At 40.2% G+C, this 25120-nt stretch overlaps 2 protein-coding genes across 6 annotated transcripts; one reads left to right on the top strand and one right to left on the bottom strand.

Annotated features, from left to right (window-relative positions):
• The first annotated feature begins 1856 nt into the window (after positions 1-1856).
• On the top strand, positions 1857-20898 carry LOC109218383 (EKC/KEOPS complex subunit bud32-like). 5 transcript variants are annotated; one of them, XM_019382743.1, is made up of 8 exons: positions 1857-1997; positions 3074-3150; positions 3375-3488; positions 3569-3847; positions 3965-4078; positions 4661-4733; positions 4864-4929; positions 20556-20898. In XM_019382743.1, exons 1-7 carry the CDS (start codon positions 1913-1915, stop codon positions 4899-4901), a joined length of 780 nt encoding a protein of 259 aa, XP_019238288.1. In that variant the 5' UTR covers positions 1857-1912; the 3' UTR covers positions 4902-4929; positions 20556-20898. The 5 variants fall into 5 exon arrangements, with proteins under 5 accessions (XP_019238288.1, XP_019238287.1, XP_019238291.1 ...); XM_019382742.1 differs by having other exon boundaries at positions 20545-20898; XM_019382746.1 differs by having other exon boundaries at positions 1870-1997; positions 3070-3150; positions 20545-20898.
• LOC109218379 lies at positions 14907-17832 on the bottom strand. The gene is made up of 4 exons (XM_019382739.1): positions 17756-17832; positions 17204-17656; positions 16700-17098; positions 14907-16575 (listed from the first exon to the last, which is right to left on the bottom strand). Exons 1-4 carry the CDS (start codon positions 17830-17832, stop codon positions 14907-14909), a joined length of 2598 nt encoding a protein of 865 aa, XP_019238284.1.
• Positions 20899-25120: the final 4222 nt, after the last annotated feature.

Raw genomic sequence — 25120 nt, 5'->3', positions numbered from 1 at the left:
TTTTAGAGGAATATTCTACGGGATATTCCAAAAATTTAGGCACTCCGGTTAAGGACCGTTGGGTAAGGAAAGTATTTTGTATAAATATCATGGGAGAGAGTAACAAAAAGAGGGGGCTGGGAGGAACACACACAGGGAAAAAACATGTACATCTCTTTAAAGGAGAAGATATTCCCTGATCTCAGGCCCCTCGCCGGAAAAGGAGAAGAGTTTAGAATCTCGATATTCATCTGCAATTCAACTTTATCAAATATACGGAGGTCGGTCTTGTTCAAGGATGATGACTCTTTTCATTTATGTATTCTTTATCATCATTTGATATTATTAGAACAATCACCTATTTCTCCCATTATGAAACTCAATCACAATTGTAATCAAAGTTCATGTTCAGTTATGCTTGTTTATTCCTATCTTCCATTTCAGATCTAGAATAAATTATTTCTGGCTAGGATTTGTCCTCTGTCTATTTATTGGTTTAACAAAAAGGACTTAAAACTTTTTGGTCAAACACTTACCGCTCTATACAAAATTTATGGACCAAATTTCTAACTTCGCTTAACCTTAAACGCAACTTCGTCGTCGTTCTTCTTCAGAGTCAATTACTCCAATGGTCACTCAATTATCTCAAATTATCTCCTAAAGTCACTTTTCTTTCGTTTGTAACAACAAAGTCACCGAACTATACCTATTGCACTCAGAAGATCACTCAACTAGATTTTTCAAATTTTGGATGGCCAAATACCTATTTTACCCTCTAAATTATAAATATTTATCTTTTTTTTATTTCTTTTATAGAATAATTTATTTGTAATTATAATTTTAGTATTAACAACAAATTCAAAAATTTATTTACACATTCAACATGAAAGAAAATAAAGGTTGTAAAATATATATTCGATGCACGTAATATAAAAAAATTATTTAAATAAAAGTATTTTTATAATATACATTATATATTCTTGAAAATTATGCTCAATTTTATTATATATATTCCACATGACTTAACATAGCATATTTTACTCTATACAGATAGTCCTCCTACTTTCCGATGAGATAACTTTGTGTCGTCGAAGAGTTGGTAGAAACATAATAATATAATTGAGCATAATTTTCAAGAATATATAATGTACATTATAAAAATACCTTTATTTAATAATTATTTTTATATTACGTGCATGAAAATATTTTACAACCTTTATTTTCTTTCATTCTAAATTGGGTCAATAAATTCTGAATTTTTGTTGTTAATACTAAAATTATTATTACTAACAAATTATTCTAATTAATTTTTATTATGCTCATTATTTTGTTATTCCAACATTATATATGCTTAAATACTTTCTATTTTTTTAATTTATAAATAATATTTATTTATTCTATAGGTAAGTCCATAATATAAATTAAAAAGGGAAATCATAATATTAAAAAGTTTAAAAAAAATAAAAAGAAGATAAATGTTTGTAATTTAGAGGGTAAAATAGGTATTTGGCAATTCAAAATTTGAAAAATCTAGTTGAGTGAACTTCTGAATGTAATAAGCATAGTTCAATGACTTTGTTGTTACAAACGAAAATAAAGTAACTTTAGGAAATAATTTGAAATAGTTGAGTGACCATTTGAGTAATTGACTCTTCTTCTTCACTCGAAACTGGCCGAAGCAGTACAACTCAAATTTTAGACAGAACTTCAAAACTATGCAAAAGTTGCATATTTAAAATATTTATAAACTTATAAAGTGCAAAGTGCGGTCGTAAATAGCAATTTATAAATCGATGTATAAACTTATAAAGTGCAAAGTGCGCTCATTTAAAAATCGCAATAATATGCGACTTATAAATCACTATGCGGAAATATGCCTTGCTATCGCATTACCTAATGCGACTTATAATTCGCAAAAATTCCCGAAAATTCCATGACACGCCATCCCATATTCAACAATTTTCTCACAGCAGCTATCTCTTACGGCGGCGACGCTGCTAATCTTCAACTGCAAAAAGGTGTCTTTCATTCCCTTAAATACTCACAAATTTCTCTCCAGTTTTCATTATTCATTTCTGGTGTGACAACTACGAATATGCTTTCCTTAAATATTATACTGAGGTTCTTTTAATTTTTCGTAGTTTTTGGTAAGGGTATATTTTTTTGCTTTCCCCTTCGTGTTTATGTCTCCAAAGTCCAAATTCTGCAGATACTGCTACTATGATGCCCAGAAATGGTACTAATTGGGTTTTATACTTATAAAAATTGAAGCTTTCTTTTAGCTACAGTAAGAATACTTCAAGAGAAATAGTTTCCCTCTATTTCAAGCATAATTGTAGCTCAGTCTCTATTTCATTTTTTGAAGCATATGTAGTGGGATCTGGGAGGGTAGTGTACATGAAGACCTTGCCCCTACCTTGTGGAGATAGAGGGGTTGTTTAGCCTAGACGCTCGGCTCAGGAAAGCATGAGCACCACATTAATGAAAAGAAAAACAAGAAGGGACAACACTGATTCATGGAAAAGCAGCGTACTTAAAAACAAGATAGTAAGATGACCAAAATGAAAGAAAAGATGGGCAGTCATAGAAAACCTAATACCAACAAAATACCAGAGTACGTACTGGTTCTACCGATATGAACAAGGAAAACATTTTTGTACTACAAAAGAAATGAGAGAAGTTGGTGTTACTTGTTAATGTTAATGCCATTTTTCTAAAGAATATCAGTCTATGTCAACATCCAGTTGATTAGTTGTTGGTTATCTCCATGTTAGTGGAAATACTTTGCCAAAATATAGTGATGCTTCTCCTCACTCTTCTTGAAGGTGGAGATTGTTGGATGATGGTTTGTTTACCGTAATCAGAGCTTGTCATTGCTTATTTTAGTCTCGATAGGTCCTGTTGTTAGTAGCCAATTTTGTTTCTAGATACAGAAATAGCAAAATATCTTCTTGTTAAGCATCCTTTTCCCATGCAAGCTTTACATAGTACTTAAATTGTGGAAGAGATAAAGAAACTGTTCTATATAAGGGTAAAATTTTGGTTATCCTTTTCATTTTACTTATTTGTTTATTTGTTTTTTGGTTGAAGTCAGTTGATCTCACAGAGATGGAAATCAAGGCAGACGGAAGTGACGGATCCTTGGTTTTAATCAAACAAGGAGCTGAGGCTGTGAGTTCATAATTAATTATTCAAGATTATTTTTCTATGAAACTTTCCTCTAATTTTTTCTTCCCTTTCTCTCTTTCTCATTTTCTTTGGACACGGGACACCTTTGTGTTTGTGTGTGTATGTGCTGTTAGTTTAGAAGTCACTAATCACTATGTGGTCTCTGGCAATGTTCATTTGATAGAAAGTAGTTTTTGACACTGGGATTGTTTCCATGTTGATATCAGAGGGTATTTGAGTCAACATTTGTGGGTAGGAGGTGCATTGTCAAGGAACGGTTTTCAAAGAAATACAGGCATCCGACTTTGGATTCGAAGCTCACTATTAAACGGTTGAATGCGGTTGGTGTAAATGATACCGGTTCTGTACTTTTATCTTTCTGAAAGTTTGGGTTGCTAAAAAATTTGAAGTTTTGGTGCAGGAGGCAAGGTGCATGACAAAAGCTAGACGTCTTGGTGTTGCTACTCCAGTGCTTTATGCTGTTGACCCTGTTATGCATACTCTCACCTTTGAATATGTTGAAGGTCCTTCCGTGAAAGATATATTCCTTGGCTTTGGATTAGTTGGTGTTGACGATGAACGGATGACTGATATTGCCACACAGATTGGTAATGCTATTGGCAAACTACATGACGGTGGCCTAGTCCATGGCGATTTGACAACATCAAATATGTTAATGAGAAGTGCTGCCAATCAGCTGGTGAATATTTCTCTCTTCAATTTCCTTCCTTATTTGCCTTCTTCACCTGGTTTTAGAGTATGAGATTATGCAGTCACCTTCAGTGAGATAGTTTCTGCCGATGATGCTTTTCTCCAGGTGCTGATTGACTTTGGTCTAAGCTTTACTTCAACACTTCCAGAAGATAAAGCGGTTGATTTATATGTACTCGAACGTGCTTTGCTCTCTATGCACTCTTCTTGTGGAAATGTGGTAAGCCTTGTCATCTGTACTGTGTTACGTGTTAGATGCATGTGTAAAGCCTTAACTTCAAGCTTTTTCCAATTCTCTGTTCGCCCTTCAAGTCATATTTTATCTCAGGAAAAGGATGTTGATTTCTTCTTTAATTAATTTTTCTTTTGCCTATGGGCATTATTTATCATTCATGTCATGTGACTATCATTTCACGCACCTGCTCAGAGAGACAGTATTTTTTGATGGCATTATTATTATACAGTTCTCAACTTCTGCATTCCAAAAAAAGGTGCTCCTTGATACACTGAGCTTCTGATGAATTATTTTACTGATATAAAAAGCAAAGCCTCATGAAGAATTATGCTTCTCCTAATTAGGATAGTGGAACTATATCTTTCTTGTGGTTAGGAAACAGGAACCAGGTTGTGGCCATATGCCACAGTGGGGTAAGGGCACTGAATATACTGTCTTGTGAATCTTTTCATCTTTTGCCACAAGCATATAGATAATGCTTTTGTTTTTAGGCTGTAGCATAACCAGAGCACTTTAATTTATAGTGAAGATCAAATTCATATGCTATAATTTATATGATTTGGACAGATGGACCAGATACTTGCTGGATACAAGAAATCCTCAAAGCAGTGGTCTTCAACCTTTAACAAGCTAGCCCAAGGTGCTGCCGAGTCATCCTTCATACCCATTTCTCTTTATTACCTTGTTATTTCCAGAAAGAAAAGATAATACGGTTCTAATTCTGAAGGTTTCTTGCTGTTTTTCATTTCTGATTTTGTGATCTATTTCAGTGAGGCAAAGAGGTCGAAAGCGCACAATGGTTGGTTGAGCTTCCCAATTCTGCAATCCACAGTGAGGTTAGACTTTGTCTGTATGCCTGGCATTGCATCAGTTACGTCTTATTTTATTTCATTCATGAATGAAGAAGCAAATTCCCTTGTTTCCTGACTATATTTTTGGAATCATTTGTGTGTCCCCTGTATTGTTAATTGCTCAGAATAATCATTCACCATTTTCACCTGTATGAGCTTGATCTGGTTCTTCATATTTACTTAGAGACGAACAAAATATTTGTTCTGTTGTTCTCAAAGTGTCAGAATATCATGGTTATCTGGCCTATTTTGTTTTCTTTATTTGGGGATTCCAAGTCTAATATATTCATTTACATTCTCGATACCTCTCTCTGCTCTTTTCTTGTTTCTTATGAAAATTTGAACAATAATGGTATAACATATCAATGGCGTAACATGGAAATCTTCAGATATATTGAAAACATAGGGCACATTGATCCACAGGGGGATAAGTCATAGAACAAGGTGGCTTATGTTTTACTTGGAACTGCAAGTAAGACATAGGGCCACATTGAAGTGCCATGTATGTGCTACGGGAATTTTTATTTTCTCTTTTGTGGAGATCTTCGACCGTGAGATATAGCCATGGGCTTCAAGGCCAGGTTTCCTTCACGGAGCTGGGAATCTTAGCAAGTGTTATGGTATTTCAGTTTAGTGTAACTTCATACCACTTGGATACTACTGGGGTGGGCAAAAGTTTTTGCGCATGTTGTGCTTCAAGAATGAAAGAATTACGAGAAAATACATATGACTTCACACCATAACAAAAAATGACCCATGTTTTTAAGTTTTACCCTACCTAGCCCATATTGTACATATTTTGAAAGCATTAGCAAATTCAAAATTTATATTCTTACAACCATTGCTTCTAAAAGCTATGGAGTTAAATATGTGTTCTCACAACCATTGCTTTCACTCTCTATTCTTCTCACATCTTACATATGCTTCAAGGGGCTGTGTATTTTCTGCTTCTACCCCTGTTTGCAATGTCAGAAAATTGAAGAGTAGAAGTCCACCATTGAAGGCCATTCAAAGCTTTGCTTTCGAAAATAGGATTTTTTGAGTTTGTTAGTTGTTTGGATTGGGTGTTGTTCCAATTGATTGAGAATATCAAAAGGAGTTCAAAATTTAAATTTGAAGGGATTTAGAGTAGATTTGAGCAAGACTTGAGTTAAATTTCAGAAAAGACGCAAGGTAGAAGACGAAGTTAGTTTTTTTGTATAATTATGTATAATCTTGTTTAATAGTGTATATGCGTGTATAAAATAGCAATGAGTACCACTGAAGCATGCCTGACAGCTTTTACAGCATGCCTGACAGCTTTTACAGCATGCCTGGCAGCACCTTTTCTTTGTCTTTCTTTGTAATTTAGGCCAACTAGTGGCTGGAAATTATAAATAGATGTATAAGGCCTTCATCAAAGGCATCTCATTACTTGTAAATTTCCCTTTTATCTTCAATATAATCAGAAAATTGGCCTTGGCCTCCAAAACCTTTTGTGTGCCTTCCTTCATTTTCTTTCCAGCTTTGTGTGTAAGAAGTGTTTGCCATTGTTAGCACGTTTTTGTGCTGATTCCTGACCTGGACTGAAACTAGGCAGTAGCGTTTTAGCTAGCTAGTTGTCCTCACGGTGCTTGTTGAAATTAGCCCCGTGACAATTGGTATCAGAGCTTTGGCAACAAAACATGGCAAACGACAGAGAGGATGCTGGTCTTGGCAACAATCGTGGCAGAGACGAGTCACCAACAAAAAGGCAGAAGCCGAAGAATAGGGGAACCATCAAAGTTCGAGATCCCGCCCTAGGCACAACATGTGAGGGTGCGGTTCATGAGCCACCCCCACAAGAGGTTTGCCATGGCAGGGAAGGAGATGTGTCTGTTCCAGGCCATCTAGACATAGATCCAACCGAGGCTGGTTTAGCTGCCCTAAACCAGCGTATTGAAATTGTTGAAGGCAACTTCGCTTCGCTTGAGTCCACTGCCTTAGAGGAGATTGGGGACGTCAAGGAAGCCGTAGATATGCTGACCGAGGAGCACAGGGACGGTCTAACCAACCTGGAGCTCAAGCTGACCGAGGCTGTTTCAGCGTTGCAGGGAGAGATCGAGGCTCTCAAGCAACAACTAGAGACAGCTAGACTTGTCGGTGGCGCTGGTCAGGTGCTGGTTCGTGAAACCAAGATCGAGGGCCCTAAACCCAAAGAGTTTAGGGGCGAAAGAAATGCTCAAGACGTTGAGAACTTCATTTGGAAGATGGAGAACTACTTTGAGCACTTAAACCTTGTTGATGAGGCTGCCAAGATCCGTGCAGCAACCATGTACTTAGCCGACACCGCCATGCTTTGGTGGCGAAGAAAGAAAGCTGATATAGAGAAGGGCACTTGTTCCATCCGGGACTGGGAGCAGTTCAAGTTCGAACTTAAGCGGCAGTTTTACCCCTAAAACGTCGTCAATGAGGCTCGTCGGAAGTTGAGGGAGCTCAAACAAACAACTTCCATTCGTGAGTATGTGAAGGAATTCACCAAGCTAATTTTGCAGATTCCCAACATGTCCAGCGATGACTCGCTATTCTACTTCATGGATGGCCTTCAAAATTGGGCCAAGCAAGAGTTGCAACGACGTCAAGTCAAAGACGTCGATGAAGCCATAGCCGTTGCTGAGTCCTTAACAGATTATAGGACGGAAGCCACAAAAGCCAAAGACACCAGGAGCAAGCTTACCAAGCCGGGAGGAGATCTGGCCTACAAAGGCAAGCAAGTTGCTGCTGCCAACACGGGTCGTGATTTCAAAAGAGAAGAACACCGTTCTCACTGGCGGGACAGGTACAATGAGAAGAAGAAGGCAAACTGTCCTCGCAATGGCTGCTATCTTTGCAAGGACCCCAACCATCAATACAAAGATTGTCCATCTTTAGGCAAGCTTGGTGCTTTGATCGCTGCTGAACGGAGGCAAACGGAAGGGGCAAAAAGGAGAAGTTCCCGTGAAAACGGAAAAAGACCTCCCCCTTTACCCCCGATTCACCGCTTGGACCTAAAAACAATCTACTAAAGGCCTGAGTTATATAGCTGACTGCGAGAAGGAAGGTTCAAGCTATGGCTGCCCCATGTGATCTTCTACATCCTGGGTCTTCCCGTTCCGTCATCTGGCTTATGTTCTTCATGTAGCATTCAGACCGAATGACTCTATGAATTTACGTCGTACTATAATAGGCATTTGCGAGTGTTTGGATGCTGTTTTGTTCATATTCCTGCGCAGTTAAGAGCAAAATTGTCCCCAAGGCGACCACTTGTGTCTTTCTTGGATATGCTCAGTCCGGGTATATATATGCTATGACGTGAAATCCAAGAGAGTCGATGTATCCTTAATGCTCTCTTTAATAGGGTCGCCTCATATTTTCCTTAACCTAATTAATCAGCCCCGGGGGAGAATGATGATGGAGATGTATTGCGGCCTTCTCCTGTTCATCAACTCGAACCTCATTCTTCTGCAGTTGATGTTACGGATTAGCCTCACTCTTCAGGCCAGCAGCTTTTGCTCAGCATTAAGGCGAACCGTATGGCGGCTGGAAAGAAAGACGACCTCACCTGCTCTGGTGTCAGTGAGAGCTATTTGAGTATCCCCGTTGACCTTCTTTTGTAGATAGAATCTTCAATGAGTGGAAACAAGCAACCCGAGGGAAATTGCCTCAACAAAACAAGTTTTTATTTCCAGAAAGATCCTTTGATGGGCATAAAGAAATCGTCTTGGTAGCAACCACCAAACCAAGAGAACAAGGGTTAGCTCCGCGGCCCTCGGGTCCAGACCCACAAATGAATAGGAAGCGAGGCGAGGGTCCTTCATTAAAGGGGGGAAAAGAGGGGTGGGGCTTTGTTCCGGGGGGGCCGCCGGGGTTGGATTCACCGAAGTGGACGATAGGCAAGAGTGCTGATAACATATCCATCGCCCTTCCTCGGTCCGTCCCCATAGCAAGCTTCCTATTGGCTTCTCACCCCGGACTGAGACTCGCTCTTCTCGTCCAGAAGAATAGTTGTCTTCCTGGTTAACTAGTCATTGGTCTTTGGCACCAAAGAAAGTCCGACAGCGTTGCTTCGTTCTGCGGCGGTTTCAAGCTAGCTTCTTCCCGTCGCATCCGTCTTCAGGACGATATAGCCATAAAGATGCACGTCTTAGTGGGGAAAAGATTTTGCCCCCGGTGTAGCTGCCTAAGAGAAGAGTTTAATAAAGCGGAGAGGGATTTTCCGACAACAAAAAAGCTTTTCTCCCCAACCGAGGTGATAGACCACCTTATGGCCGGGTGAGAAGTTCCTTTCCCTTTTCTAAAATGCCTGAACAGGGGTTCTTTCGTAATTAGGTTGTTTTCCGAACCTTGTTTGTTACTGAGCTGGGTAACTCAAACCCGCCGATGCACCTGATACGACTAAAAAGAGAGCAATGGTCCGAAACCCCAAGCAATTGACCAGGAGAGGATCATCGGGAATGGACTAGAGAAGCAACTAGAGTTGACTTTTTTGTTAGACCGACACTCAAGACCCAGTTGCTTTCTAAACTTTCAGCTTTGGATGGTACACCTCCCTCTGATCCTCAGGCCTATCGGAGTACTGTTGGTGCTCTCCAATATATCACTTCCAAAAAGGTCCGCTCTCGGCCATTCCACACGCTGCCTAGCAGAGACGTGGTTATCTGAAGTGGAATTGTGGATCCTCCCGACCATAAAAAAGGAGTTGATAGAGGGAGGAAATCTGCTCTCGAGTGCCGAACCTGCTGTGCCCCATTGACTAAGAAGGGGGCGGACACAGCAGCTACATGGACCCCTTCCTTTCTGTTGTTGCCAGCGCTTTCCCGGGCCGACTATTTGTGAAAGCGGGCTTATTGCCCCATGTCTTACCTATAAAAAAGGATTTTTTGGGGAATCTGCTCCCATGCTACAAACAGTCAAATCTGAACTGAACCCTGTCGCTCTTCTGTCCTTGAAGGTTTTCAGTGCCAGTAAGGAAAATGACCTTCACGTTTGCGTCGCCCTTTAGAGAAATAATTACCTTTAGAGTCTACCCTAATGAAACCTAAAATCTCACTCCCTCGCTTTCTCCTTCTGATAGACTAGCTTGCGCATCTTCTCTTTGGCACTCATTCGACAGACGGAAAGTCTCTTAGGCGGTCTGAGGATACCAGCTTCGCGGGAACCCTAGTCTTTCTTATTATCATTACTTGGCTGACTGTTACGTATTATTTCCATTGTTTAGTCTCCAAAGCGAGCTTCGATAAGAATAGGGATTTGAAATGATACAAATTCCTCTTCATTCTGTTGTGCTCAGCTGGTGAACCTGCTGCTCCGGAGAGGCGTGATGTGGCTCAACTTGGCCACATGATGCTTGGAGCTTTGCTGACAAAGGAGCCTGCTAAGCAGGTTATTCAAGACAAGCCTAACCTTGCTCAAATGGGTCAGAATTTACTTGGTGCTGTGATGGGCAAGGAGCCCAGATTGAAGGAGAAAGGGTCCTTGTTCGTCGATGCTAAGCTGAATGGACAGTCCGTCCGCATCACGGTGGACACCGGGGCAACCCACAACTTTGTGACTGAAGCAAAGGCTAAATCACCTGGCCTTGTGTTTAGTCCTAACAATTCTTTGCTGAAGACAGTCAACGCCAATCTCCCCAACGTCAACGGAGTTGCTCGCAATGTGCAGCTCAACTTAGGTGCCTGACAGGGGTGCATTAACTTCTTCGTTGCACCCCATGGACGTATTTGATATTGTTCTTGGTCTGGACTACTGGGATGAAGTCATGGCTTCCATTTCTCCTGGTCTTAACCAGATTTACATTTGGGATCCGAGGGGTCCTTGTGTGGTACCAACTGTTCGTGTGCCGCAAGCCGTGGGTCAATTGTCCGCGATACAGATTGTGAAGGGCTTCAAGAGAGGAGAAGCCACATTTTTAGCTGCTGTTTCAGAGATTGAAGAGGACAAGGTTGATGAAGCCTTGCCCCCTTGTGTGCAGCAAGTTCTTGAGGTGAACAAGGATAATAGGCACATTATTGAGACTGCTCGCACACTTCTCATTGAATCTCATGTTCCGCTGCGTTTTTGGGGCGATGCAGTTCTCACAGCTTGTTATTTAGTTAATCGGATGCCTTCCTCTCCCATCCAGAATCAGATACCGTATGCAGTATTTTTTTCCCCAATCACCCGTATACTCTGTTCCCCCTCGTGTTTTTGGGAGCACTTGTTTCGTTCATAACCTAGCCCCTGGGAAAGATAAGTTAGCTCCTCGTGCTCTCAAGTGTGTCTTCCTTGGTTATTCTCGTGTTCAGAAGGGATATCGTTGTTACTCACTTGATCTTCGTAGGTACTTTATGTCCTCTGACGTCACATTTTTGAGTCTAAACCTTTCTTTACCTCTTCTGACCTTTCTGACCCCCTTGATATATCTGAGGTCTTACCTATACCGACCTTTAAGGAGTCTACTATAGCTCCTCCTTCACCTTCCGCCACAGAAGTCTTACCCGAGTCTCCTATAGCTCCTCCTTCACCTTCCGCTATAGAAGTCTTATCCATTCCAGCCTTTAGGAGTCTAGTGTGGCTCCTCCTAGACTCCCTGCCACAGGAGCACCACTTTTGACATATATCGTCGTCCGCGCCCAGCATCAGGTCCAGCTGATTCACGTCCTGCACCTGACCCTGCTAATACTGCGGACTTGTCTCCTCTTAATCAACCGATTGCACTTCGGAAAGGTATACGGGCCACCCTTAATCCTAATCCCCATTATGTCGGTTTGAGTTATCATCGTTTGTCATCACCCTATTATGCTTTTCTATGTTCTTTGTCCTCTGTTTCCATCCCTAAGTCTACAGGTGAAGCACTGTCTCATCCCGGATGGCGACAGGCTATGATTGACGAGATGTCTGCTTTACATACGAGTGGTACTTGGGAGCTTGTTCCTCTTCCTTCAGGTAAATCGACTGTTGGTTGTCGTTGGGTGTATGCAGTCAAAGTTGGTCCAGGTTGATCGACTTAAGGCTCGTCTTGGTGCCAAAGGATATACTCAGATATTTGGACTCGATTACAGTGATACCTTTTCTCCCGTGGCTAAAATTGCATCAGTCCGCCTTTTTCTATCCATGGCTGCTGTTTGCCATTGGCCTCTCTATCAGTTGGACATTAAGAATGCTTTTCTTCACGGTGACCTTGAGGATGAGGTTTATATGGAGCAACCACCTGGTTTTGTTGCTCAGGGGGGAGTCTAGTGGCCTTGTATGTTGGTTGCGCCGGTCCCTCTATGGTCTAAAGCAGTCTCCTTGAGCCTGGTTTGGTAAGTTCAGCACAGTTATTCAGGAGTTTGGCATGACTCGTAGTGAAGCTGATCACTCTGTATTTTATCGACATTCTACTTCAAATCTCTGTATTTATCTGGTCGTTTATGTTGACGATATTGTTATTACCGGCAATGATCAGGATGGTATTAGTAAGTTGAAGCAACATCTCTTTCAGCACTTTCAGACTAAGGATCTGGGCAGATTAAAATATTTTCTAGGTATTGAGGTCGCTCAGTCTAGCTCAGGTATTATGATCTCACAACGGAAGTATGCCTTAGATATTCTTGAGGAGACAGGAATGACAAGTTGTAGACCTGTTGACACTCCGATGGATCCGAATTCTAAATTTCTGCCAGGACAGGGGGAGCCTCTTAGCGATCCCGCAAGATATAGGCGGTTGGTTGGTAAATTAAATTACCTTACAGTGACTAGACCTGACATTTCCTTTTTTGTGAGTGTTGTGAGTCAGTTTATGGATTCTCCGTGTGATAGTCATTGGGATGCAGTTGTTCGCATTCTTCGGTATATAATATCAGCTCCAGGCAAATGTTTATTGTTTGAGGGTCGAGGCCATGAGCAGATCGTTGGATACTCAGATGCTGATTGGGTAGGATCACCTTCTGATAGACGTTCTACGTCTGGATATTGTGTCTTGGTAGGAGGAAATTTGGTGTCCTGGAAGAGCAAGAAACAGAATGTGGTTGCTCGGTCTAGTGCAGAAGCAGAATATCGAGCGATGGCTATGGCGACATGTGAGCTAATTTGGATCAAACAGTTGCTCAAGGAGTTGAAATTTGGTGAGATTAGTCAGATGGGACTTGTGTGTGATAATCAAGCTGCTCTTCATATTGTGTCAAATCCAGTGTTCCATGAGAGAACTAAACACATTGAGATTGACTGTCACTTTGTTAGAGAAAAGATACTCTCGGGAGATATTGCTACAAAGTTTGTGAAGTCGAATAATCAGCTTGCAGATATTTTCACCAAGTCCCTCACTGGTCCTCGTATTAACTACATATGTAACAAGCTCGGTACATATGATTTATATGCACCAGCTTGAGGGGGAGTGTTAGAATAGTCATGTAAATAGGAGTAAATAAATAACCCTAATCCAATATATATTAGGAGTAGGACATGTTATGTGTGTATATATATAGGGCTCATTGTAACATATGTCAATACATCAATAATATATTTTCTCCCGTGCTTTCTCACAGATGTTATGCCCGAAGAACTTCCCAAATGTTTGCCACCACGTAGGGAAGTTGATCATCAAATAGAGCTGATTCAGGGAGCAAAGTCACCCGCCATGGGTCCGTATCGCATGGCGCCTCCAGAATTGGAGGAATTGAGGAAGCAACTGAAGGAGCTGCTTGAAGCGGGACATGTTAGACCGTCAAAGGCACCATTTGGAGCACCAGTCTTGTTCCAAAAGAAGCAAGGTGGGTCATTACGATTGTGCATAGACTATCGTGCTCTCAACAAAGTCACGGTGAAAGAACAAATATCCAATCCCTTTGATAGCAGATTTGTTTGATCGTCTTGGCCAAGCCAAGGTGTTTAGCAAGATGGATTTGGGGAAAGGATACTATCAAGTTCGCATAGCCGAAGGAGATGAACCAAGACGACTTGTGTAACACGTTATGGAGCTTTTGAATGGTTGGTGATGCCGTTTGGTTTAACCAACGCCCCCGCAACTTTCTGCACGTTGATGAACAAGCTGTTCCATCCCTTTTTGGATCAGTTTGCGGTCATCTACCACATCTATCTAGATGACATTGTGATTTATAGCAGATGCGGTCATCGACCACCGCCATGATTGTGCCGAAGCCTTCCGAGTTTGGCAAACACGTAATGAAATCCATTGTGACGTTGTCCCATGGTTTTTCTGCCACGGGTAAAGGCTCAAGCAAACCTCCCGGTACCTTGTGTTCAACTTTGTCTTGTTGGCACACAAGACACGTTCGGACGTAAACTTCAATATCATCCCTCATATGCGCCAATAATATGATGACTCCAATAACGCCAAAGTGCGCTTTTGGCCTGGATGTCCTGCCCAAACTGTGTCGTGCCCCTCTTTGATTAATGTGCGCTTAAGGTTGCCCCACTTAGGCACAAAAATACGCCTGCCGGTGGTGTACAGAAGTCCATCTTCCACCCAAAACTTCTTTGTCTTGCCTTGACTGGCCAAGTCAAGAAGCTGCTTCGCCACCGGATCATGCTGCATCCCTTGCTTGATTGCATCAAGAATATCACTGTTGGTCATGCTAACAATTGGCGCCAGCACGGCCTTCCGGCTCAACGCGTCGGCAACAACATTGGCTTTCGCCGATTTGTACTCCAAGGAATAATCAAACTCCGCCAAGAAGTCCTGCCACCTTGCTTGCTTAGGTGACAACTTCTTTTGAGACTGGAAATAACTTGTCGCCACGTTATCCGTTTTGACAATAAAATGAGCTCCCAGCAAATAATGACGCCAAGTCCTTAGACAATGAACCACTGTCGTCATTTCTTTCTCTTGGACAGTTTAATGATGCTCAGCATCATTCAATTTACTGCTCTCAAAGGCTATTGGATGGCCCTCTTGCATTAGGACGCTACCAATAGCAAAATCAGATGCGTCCGTATGGACCTCAAAGACTTTGGAAAAGTCGGGCAAAGCTGAAACAGGCTCCTCCTTAATTGCTGATTTGAGACTCAAATGCGCCTTGACAAAAATCAGTCCACTCCCAAGAATGATCCTTCTTCAGCAAATCTGTGAGCGGAGCCGCAATTGCTGAATAGCCAAGAATGAATCGCCTGTAATAATTGGCAAGGCCAAGAAAGGACCGCAACTCGGTTACCTTCGTTGGGGCCTCCCAATCTCTGATCACCGCAACCTTTTTGCTATCCATACGAATCTGTCCCTGACTGATTGTATGCCCCAAAAATTGCACTTGAGGCTGGGCAAAAGAACACTTTTCCCTCTTCACGAACAAATCATTTTCCCTTAGAACTTGGAAAACTTTACGGAGGTGCTCAAGATGCTCCTCCATGCAGCTGCTATAAATCACAATGTCAAGATAGATGACCACAAATTGATCCAAAACGGGATGGAACAACTTGTGCATCAACGTGCTGAAAGTTGCGGGGGCGTCTGTTAAAACAAACGGCATCACCAACCATTCAAAAGCTCCATAACGTGTTACACAAGTCGTCTTTGGTTCATCTCCTTCGGCTATGCGAACTTGATAGTATCCTTTCCCCAAATCCATCTTGCTAAACACCTTGGCTTGGCCAAGACGATCAAACAAATCTGCTGTCAAAGGGATTGGATATTTGTTCTTCACCGTGACTTTGTTGAGAGCACGATAGTCTATGCACAATCGTAATGACCCATCTTGCTTCTTTTGGAACAAGACTGGTGCTCCAAATGGTGCCTTTGACGGTCTAACATGTCTCGCTTCAAGCAGCTCCTTCAGTTGCTTCCTCAATTCCTCCAATTCTGGAGGTGCCATGCGATACGGACCCATGGCGGGTGGCTTTGCTCCCGAAATCAGCTCTATTTGATAATCAACTTCCCTACGTGGTGTCAAACATTTGGGAAGTTCTTCGGGCATAACATCCTTGTTCTCCTCAAGAACTTGCTGCACACAAGGGAGCAAGGCTTCATCAACCTTGTCCTCTTCAATCTCTGAAACAGCAGCTAAAAATGTGGCTTCTCCTCTCTTGAAGCCCTTCACAATCTGCATCGCGGACAATTGACCCACGGCTTGCGGCACACGAACAGTTGGTACCACACAAGGACCCCTCGGACCCCAACTGTAAATCTGGTTGAAACCAGGAGAAATGATACCCATGACTTCATCCCAGTAGTCCAGACCAAGAACAATATCAAATACGTCCATGGGTGCAACGAAGAAGTTAATGCACCCCTGCCAGGCACCTAAGTTGAGCTGCACATTGCGAGCAACTCCGTTGACGTTGGTGAGATTGGCGTTGACTGTCTTCAGCAAAGAATTGCTAGGACTAAACACAAGGCCAAGTGATTTAGCCTTTGCTCCAGTCACAAAGTTGTGGGTTGCCCCGGTGTCCACCATGATGCGGACGGACTGTCCATTCAGCTTAGCATCGACGAACAGGGACCCTTTCTCCTTCAATCTGGGCTCCTTGCCCATCACAGCACCAAGTAAATTCTGACCCATTTGAGCAAGGTTAGGCTTGTCTTGAATAACCTGCTTTAAGGCAGGCTCCTTTGTCAGCAAAGCTCCAAGCATCATGTGGCCAAGATGAGCCACATCACGCTTCTCCGGAGCAGCAGGTTCACCAGCATGGGCAACACCTTGTGCAAGCCCCTTCCGTTTGCCTCTGTTCAGCAGCGATCAAGGCACCAAGCTTGCCTAAAGATGGACAATCTTTGTATTGATGGCTGGGGTCCTTGCAAAGATAGCAGCCATTGCGAGGACCGTTTGCCTTCTTCTTCTCATTGTACCTGTCCCGCCAGTGAGAACGGTGTTCTTCTCTTTTGAAATCACGACCCGTGTTGGCAGCAGCAACTTGCTTGCCTTTGTAGGCCTGATCTCCTCCCGGCTTGGTAAGCTTGTTCCTGGTGTCTTTGGCTTTTGTGGCTTCCGTCCTATAATCTGTTAAGGACTCAACAACGGCTATGGCTTCATCGACGTCTTTGACTTGACGTCGCTGCAACTCTTGCTTGGCCCAATTTTGAAGGCCATCCATGAAGTAGAATAGCAAGTCATCGCTGGACATGTTGGGAATCTGCAAAATTAGCTTGGTGAATTCCTTCACATACTCACGAATGGAAGTTGTTTGTTTGAGCTCCCTCAACTTTCGACGAGCCTCATTGACGACGTTTTGGGGGTAAAACTGCCGCCTAAGCTCAAACGTGAACAGCTCCCAGTCCCGGATGGAACAAATGCCCTTCTCTATATCAGCTTTCTTTCTTCGCCACTAAAGCATGGAGGTGTCGGCTAAGTACATGGTTGCTGCCCGGATCTTGGCAGCCTCATCAACAAGGTTTAAGTGCTCAAAGTAGTCCTCCATCTTCCAAATGAAGTTCTCAACGTCTTGAGCATTTCTTTCGCTCCTAAACTCTTTGGGTTTAGGGCCCTCGATCTTGGTTTCACGAACCAGCACCTGACCAGCGCCACCGACAAGTCTAGCTGTCTCTAGTTGTTGCTTGAGAGCCTCGATCTCTCCCTGCGACGCTGAAACAGCCTCGGTCAGCTTGAGCTCCAGGTTGGTTAGACCGTCCCTGTGCTCCTCGGTCAGCATATCTATGGCTTCCTTGACGTCCCCAATCTCCTCTAAGGCAGTGGACTCAAGCGAAGCGAAGTTGCCTTCAACAATTTCAATACGCTGGTTTAGGGCAGCTAAACCAGCCTCGGTTGGATCTATGTCTAGATGGCCTGGAACAGACACATCTCCTTCCCTGCCATGGCAAACCTCTTGTGGGGGTGGCTCATGAACCGCACCCTCACATGTTGTGCCTAGGGCATGATCTCGAACTTTGCTGGTTCCCCTATTCTACGGCTTCTGCCTTTTTTTTGGTGATTCGTCTCTGCCACGATTGTTGCCAAGACCAGCATCCTCTCCGTCGTTTGCCATGTTCTGTTGCCAAAGCTCTGATACCAATTGTCACGGGGCTAATTTCGACAAGCACCGTGAGGACAACTAGCTAGCTAAAACGCTACTGCTTAGTTTCGGTCCAAGTCCGGAATCAGCACAAAAACGTGCTAACAATGGCAAACACTTCTTACACACAAAGCTAGAAAGAAAATGAAGGAAGGCACACAAAAGGTTTTGGAGGCCAAGGCCAATTTTCTGATTATATTGAAGATAAAGGGAAATTTACAAGTAATGAGATGCCTTTGATGAAGGCCTTATACATCTATTTATAATGTCCAGCCACTAGTTGGCCTAAATTACAAAGAAAGACAAAGAAAAGGTGCTGCCAAGCATGCTGTAAAAGCTGTCAGGCTGTCAGGCAAGCTATAAAAGCTGTCAGGCATGCTTCAGTGGTACTCATTGCTGTTTTTTTGAACTTGTTCAGCCATGGCAGATTTGAATTTTTGGCAGCTAAGGCGGGAAAGCTCGGGATGAATCAGGCGGGTCGCATGTTTATACACTCATATACACCTTTATACAAACGTCTGTAGACGACTTCTTCCACGATTTTAAGTTACAATTCTTGTTCAAAATCAGTCCAAATCTCCATTTAATGACTTCAAATTTTATATACAACCTCCTATACTATTTCTAACAAGTCTAAATAACACTCACTCTAAAATTCTCACAAAATCAAATTCGAAATTTAAACCCACATATTTATGCTTGTTAAAAATCTAATTTTCACCGCCCAAATGGATTTGGTTTGTTGATCTAATATTTGAGTCACAATTTCTAATTAAAAAATGAGAAATTTTCATAAAGTACTATCTTTTAGTAGTAATTAGCCATCTATAGATACCATTTGCTATATTACGGATTATAGATACCTTTTATGTGTTTATAAGATGTATTTGATGTATTTAAGTTATTGTATTCATGAATACAGTAGCAAAAATAGGCGTGAATCAGGGAAGTCCAGCTAATCAGTTGTTGTATTCGAGTGTATTCGACTGTATTCATGGAGTAAACACATGGGATTACAGCTGGACAGATTATTGTATTCGACTGTATTCACGGCGTAAAATAAGGGATTACATTGTTTTTAAAACGGAAAGTAAATCAATTAACATAATGGACTCCTAATATAACTCAACAAACTCAATTATAACACACAAAATTTGTATTTTCAGTTATAAAAAAGATTCTCAACCGAAAAATATCCCAAAAACATAGCAATCTTCTGAGAAATTATATAATACATCTGAATACATAAATTATATTAATTAAAAAAAATATATGAATACATTCATGGCATATAGCGAGACAGTGAATACAATGAAATACATAGAATACAGCGGGATACATTGAAATACAATGAGAAAAAAGATAGTGAATACAATGAAATACATGGAATACAACGAGATACATTGAATTACAATGAAAAAAAAGACAATGAATACAATGAAATACATGAAAATACAGCGTGGTACGTTGAAAATACACTGAAATATATACAGAAAATCAAGTTGCTCAGCCCCAAAATCCGTCGTCTTTGTTCAAGAACAAACCCTAATTTCCGGCAATTAGCAATATACTCATTGTACACAACAGTCGCAGCCACACGACTGAAGCGGTGGCTACGCTTCATGTGTTCGAGAAATAAGCTCTCAAATCCGAATAGCCACCGACGATATGATTTGGGTTTTGACCGAAAATTTCCATTTGACGCTTATGAGATTCACTCATACAGTGGCACTTGAATCCGTTTTCGTCTCGACATTGCTTCTGACACATTGGCAGTACCATCATAGCTTGCATAAGCCCTTAGCTTTAATTCAATTGGCAACTGCTTTTGGGCTTAAAGAAATCGTATCAAACTAAAATCTATATCAATGGTTATTGTTTCAGAAACAAACTAAAATCTTTATCAAAATTAGAGAAACAAAATAATGATATCAAAATCTAAGAATTAAACTTACCCTAAGCACTTGTATCGGCTCTAAAACAGTGATTTTAGAGAGAAAAGAAATGGAGAGTGATAATGGCGGAGACCTAGAGAATTTGGGTGGGAGAAGAGGTATGAATCGTGAGTTTGTGGGAGAAGAGAGTAAAGTGTATGCAAAAAGAGAGAGAGAACGTGGTTAGAGCAGATATACGGTGATTATGTGAGAGAAAAGACTAAAAAGGAGAGAGAAAAATATTATCTAGCATATATGGTGCCTTAAATGTAGGATGTAACTATAATTAGATATTTTGCTATAAAGGATAAAAGGTATCTATAGGATGTAATATTTTAAAATGGTATTTATTTAAAATAAATAGGGTACTAAGGTTTTCTATAGGGTGTAAAATTTCCTTAAAAAATTAACTTAAAAGCTTGAGTAATCTTTTTTAAAAATTAAATAGTAATTTCGAGAATCTATTGGAGTTAAATGTTGAGTATTAGCCTATTATGTTTGGGCTAGTTAGTTGTAAATTGAAATATGTTCGCTATAAAATTGAAAAGTAGGGAGCTCAATTGTTCTTATGTGAAATTTTTCCTTTAAGAATGGCGCTATTTACCGTAAAGTTTGTGTGCATCTGCTTCAGAAGTTGCACTATTAACTGTGCTTTTACATGAACATGCCATCTATTCGTTTCTAGCATATAGTTTCTTACTTTAGGAGCTGTCTCTATTAGTTTGTAAATGGTTGTCTGATTTATTTTCAGTGCAAATCTAGGAAGATCAGATGCCACGGGGCGCGAGAAACCGAAACTTGCTCATTGCAAAGACGAATCTGTATTTGTTGCAGTCTTGATTATTGTGATATTAACTGGTGCTGTTACTTATTTGAAGTTGTGCTGCGTCTACGGTTCTCTGCATTCTTATTCAATTCTGGCCATCTGGACGCAAAATGATTGTTTTTTTTCCTTTCCCGTGCTTGGTAACATACATATAATTATGAAAGGGGGAAGCCTGTACCTAATTCAATAACCTATCTAATATCATGTGATTGCATGTGTGGCAATTAAACTGTAACCGTGGTGCTTAGATCATTTTTAGTTTCTACGTGTTCCTTCTCAGCTAATTTTAGAATGCCATTTTTTTTTGTTTCCCCTTCCAAATTTGGTTTTTGACGTTTTTTTTTACGGTTCTCTCTATTACAAGAAGTTTATCGTCGCCTCCATTGTTGTTGAAAATTCTTCTTTATTTTTTCAAATATACAGCCTGAATGAAACGTACCCTGGCAACAGGAGGAGCAATATTATATACTTTATAGAAATAGTTTGAGCTAGTAATTCTTCACAATAATTATTGACTGGTAACTTGAGATTTTTTTTTTGGTAAAAGGTTAGTGTTTACCCTAAAATTCGAGTAACAATTGAATTTATATTATGGTTTTAAAGATATGTGATTTAGTCCAATACCAATTGATAAATAAGGAATTAAATATATATGAATTGAATAATAAAGTAAATCAAATCAGTGTGCAAGCCAAGTCTTGACCTTGAGTTATGGTGGCCTCGAGGTAGGTTAGCAAGAACAATGAAATTATAAGGCGACTCTGACGAATAGTAAGCTCCGTCCTCCCTTACAAGTGAATGAGTTTCCCTTTATATAATAGAGGAGTCCTAAATAAGGTACACATCTAATTATAGTAATCTTATTAGACAATTGTCTAACCGCCAAGTACAAATCTGTTCCGGAATTTACGCTGGGGTCTTTGGGCCGTTGCCGGGATCCCGCTCTTTCTGTTGCTAAACCATAACGGTATTATCTCGAGGTTGGTCATACTCGGCCTTGGTTTTCATCGAGCACTTTGATCTTCAAGTTCAATACTCCGCCATCGGGCTCGAGTCAAGTCCCTTTTGAGCTTTTCCTCAGAGCAACTTCCCGAGCCTATGAAATCAGGTACTCCCGAGCCTACGAAATCAGGCATACCTGATTTTGACCGTATACAGTTAGTGTGTAGGTCGCATTATGCTGCAAAACAACCTAGCCAAAAGTCCTAAACCACTAATAAAACAGTAACAAAAGCTTTGGGGAGAAAAAAAAATGTAACGGGAAGGCTCTAACAGCCAATCCTCGACTCATTTCTCATCGAATTGAATTGCATGGAAGCTAGAAGACTAGTATCGTCGTGTTCAGAGATGAAATACATGATCTAGAGTCAACGTGTTAATATTCAGTATGATATATCTTATTATACGTATATATTTTAATTTTCTTTTCACATAAATACGCATATCGATTTGAAATAATGAATCCAGTAAAACTTACAAGACATGTCCTAAATCTTCCCATGAATTGCAGCGAGCATTGACACCACAATCTGTGGACCATGTCTAGCATAAATCGAGGTAATTAAAGAAATGATCAAATGAAAGATTGATGCATGGAATATTTACATAATTTCACCGATTCTTAAGCAGGGAACTAAGCATAGGAACAAATTTAACCCCCACTGAAAATCATTCAACAGAATGACTACTACTAGAAATCCGGAAAAAAGAGATCACGAAAAGCGACCAAAGTTGGTCGCTTATTGGCCAAAAAGCGACCAAAAAGCGACCAAACACGCCTGGTCGATATTAAGCTGGTCCCTTTACCTTAGGGACCAAAGTTGGTCGCTAATTAGCGACCAACTGGTCTCACAGGTAAAAGGACCAAATTTTCCGGGCAAAGCATATAACGACCAACTTTGGTTGCTCAAATATTTTAATATTATAAATTTTGCGACCAACATTGATCGCAAGATGTAAATAACGTTTTATTTTTACTTATTGTTAATCATATCAAGCGACCAACTTTGGTCGCTACATTAATAATTTTTATAATTTTTTATTTAATTGGCGACCAAAATTGGTCGCAAATGGCAAGAATTAATTTTTTCTAACTTTAAGCGACCAACGTTGGTAGCAAAATACCAGAATTGTTTTTTTAAAATAAAGTAGCGACCAAGACTGGTCGCTATTGCCCAGAAAATTATTTTTTTTAATTGAAAAGCGACCAACTGGAGACCAAAGTTGGTCGCTCTTTTTGGTATATTTTTGGCAGAAACTGCCTGTTTTGGCTGATACACCACCCGCCAGCTTATATCAAATATCCTAAACAGACATTTTATGCCAACAACAACAACAACAACAACACTAAAAAACAACAAAATATAAAGATCAATAGAACTAAAACGGTAAGCTAACAAAACTAAGTTAACATTTATTACAAGCTCATTTGAAAACTAGTTCTATTGTCTAGTTCAAAGTATATAAAGTACTCAAGGAGTGTTCTTTTAGCAACCTCGTTCAAAAGTTGGATTGCCTCGGCCGACTCGTTAGGTGGCTGACTGCGTATGAATTCCCCCACATCAACTGTGAAGCGAACCTATAAGAAAAATTATATTGAATTAATATTTCAAAATTTATATAAAAGTAAATCAAAATACTTAATGAAAAGTAAAAAACTTACATGTATAGTCGAGGCTCGACCCTCGACCCACCTTTCTGAATCAGTCTCTTTCTTCTTCTTTACGATACGAGTTTCATTGAATAGCTCATCTTGCTTCATTGGCATCATTAAGCTGTCCGGTGGCTTTGGTGATTATCCTCGTGGTACTATTACTCGGGATGAACTTGGATACAGAGAATAACTTGGATACAGTAACTGACAGGGTGTGTCTTTTGATCAATTGTTGTTCTCGTTAGCGACAATGATGTTGAGACTGCAATGGCATGTGTTTCAACTAGTGATGGTATAGGCAGGAATTTTAACATTTCCTAAGTAGATAAAAGAAAGATTATAGAGGAATTCTCTACTTCATTTTCCAAGAAGAAAAGAAGTTTAATTGAGAGTGACAAGGGTGATGGTGATGGAATGTTTTCCGTCGGTCATGGCAGTTCCCACAAAACGGGGATCATAAGACTCTATGATGACAAAGATCATAGGAAGTTTTGTTCTCAACTTTCTTCCAAGTCTGATCCGTACAAGCTTAATGGGAAGAATATATCACCAATATCCCACTAAGCTTGTACGGATCAGACTTGGAAGAAAGTTAAGAACAAAACTTCCTATGATCTCTGTCATCATAGAGTCTTATGATCCCCGTTTTATGGGAACGGCCATGACCGACGGAAAATATTCCATCACCATCAACCTTGTCACTCCCAATTAAACTCCTTTTCCTCTTGAAAATTGAAGTATAGAATTCCTCTATTACCTCTTCTTTTATCTACTTAGGAAATGTTAAAATCCTACCTACACCATAACTATTTGAAACACATGTTCTTGCCTTCTCATCATCGTTGTCGCTAATGAGAAGAACAATTAAAGGCATACTCTGCCAGGTACTGTGTCTTAGTTATTCTTGGTGGAAGTCCCATTGCATGTCTAATACTACCATCAACCCCTTCTACAAAATCCTCCCGCAATCTAAAATTCTAATACATAAACCAAAATTTTAATTCATATCCTAAAGGTTCAACTCATATCCAAAAAGATTCAATTTATAATCTAAAATTCCAATTCATAAACTAAAATTCCAATTCATATCCTAAAGGTTCAATTCATATCCTAAAGGTTCAAGTCATATACTAAAGGTTCTAGTCATATCCTAAAGGTTCAAGTCATATCCTAAAGGTTCAATTCATATCCTAAAGGTTCAAGTCATATCCTAAAATTCCAATTCATAAACTAAAATTCGAATTCATATCCTAAAATTCCAATTCATAAACTAAAGTTTCAATTCATATCCTAAAGGTTCAATTCATATCCTAAAGGTTCAAGTCATATCCTAAAGGTTCTAGTCATATCCTAAAATTCCAATTCATATCCTAAAATTTCAAGTCATATCCTAAAATTCCAATTCATAAACTAAAATTCGAATTCATATCCTAAAATTCCAATTCATATCCTAAAATTTAAATTCATAAACTAAAATTCCAATTCATATCCTAAAGGTTCAATTCATATCCTAAAGGTTCAAGTCATATCCTAAAGGTTCTAGTCATATCCTAAAATTCCAATTCATATCCTAAAATTTCAAGTCATATCCTAAAATTCCAATTCATAAACTAAAATTCCAATTCATATCCTAAAGGTTCAAGTCATATCCTAAAGGTTCTAGTCATATCCTAAAGGTTCAAGTCATATTCTAAAATTCCAATTCATATCCTAAAATTTCAAGTCATATCCTAAAATTCCAATTCATAAACTAAAATTTCAATTCATATCCTAAAGGTTCAAGTCACATCCTAAAGGTTCTAGTCATATCCTAAAGGTTCAAGTCATATCCTAAAATTCCAATTCATA

The sequence above is a fragment of the Nicotiana attenuata genome, unplaced genomic scaffold (assembly GCF_001879085.1).
Source record: "Nicotiana attenuata strain UT unplaced genomic scaffold, NIATTr2, whole genome shotgun sequence".
Classification (NCBI taxonomy): Eukaryota; Viridiplantae; Streptophyta; class Magnoliopsida; order Solanales; family Solanaceae; genus Nicotiana; species Nicotiana attenuata.
This window is presented reverse-complemented; position numbering and strand designations above follow the sequence as displayed.

What these genes read in the sequence shown, in the direction of transcription:
- LOC109218383 (XM_019382743.1), top strand. Translation starts at nt 1,913, where the DNA reads ATGACACGCCATCCCATATTCAACAATTTTCTCACAGCAGCTATCTCT. An exon ending in CTATTAAACGGTTGAATGCG is followed by an intron (nt 3,489 to 3,568) that starts GTTGGTGTAAAT and finishes GTTTTGGTGCAG; the next exon opens with GAGGCAAGGTGCATGACAAA. An exon ending in ACTCTTCTTGTGGAAATGTG is followed by an intron (nt 4,079 to 4,660) that starts GTAAGCCTTGTC and finishes TGATTTGGACAG; the next exon opens with ATGGACCAGATACTTGCTGG.
- LOC109218379 (XM_019382739.1), bottom strand. Translation starts at nt 17,832, where the DNA reads ATGGCAAACGACGGAGAGGATGCTGGTCTTGGCAACAATCGTGGCAGA. An exon ending in CCAAAAAAAAGGCAGAAGCC is followed by an intron (nt 17,657 to 17,755) that starts GTAGAATAGGGG and finishes TTGCCATGGCAG; the next exon opens with GGAAGGAGATGTGTCTGTTC. An exon ending in AAGATCCGGGCAGCAACCAT is followed by an intron (nt 17,099 to 17,203) that starts GTACTTAGCCGA and finishes GTTTGAGCTTAG; the next exon opens with GCGGCAGTTTTACCCCCAAA.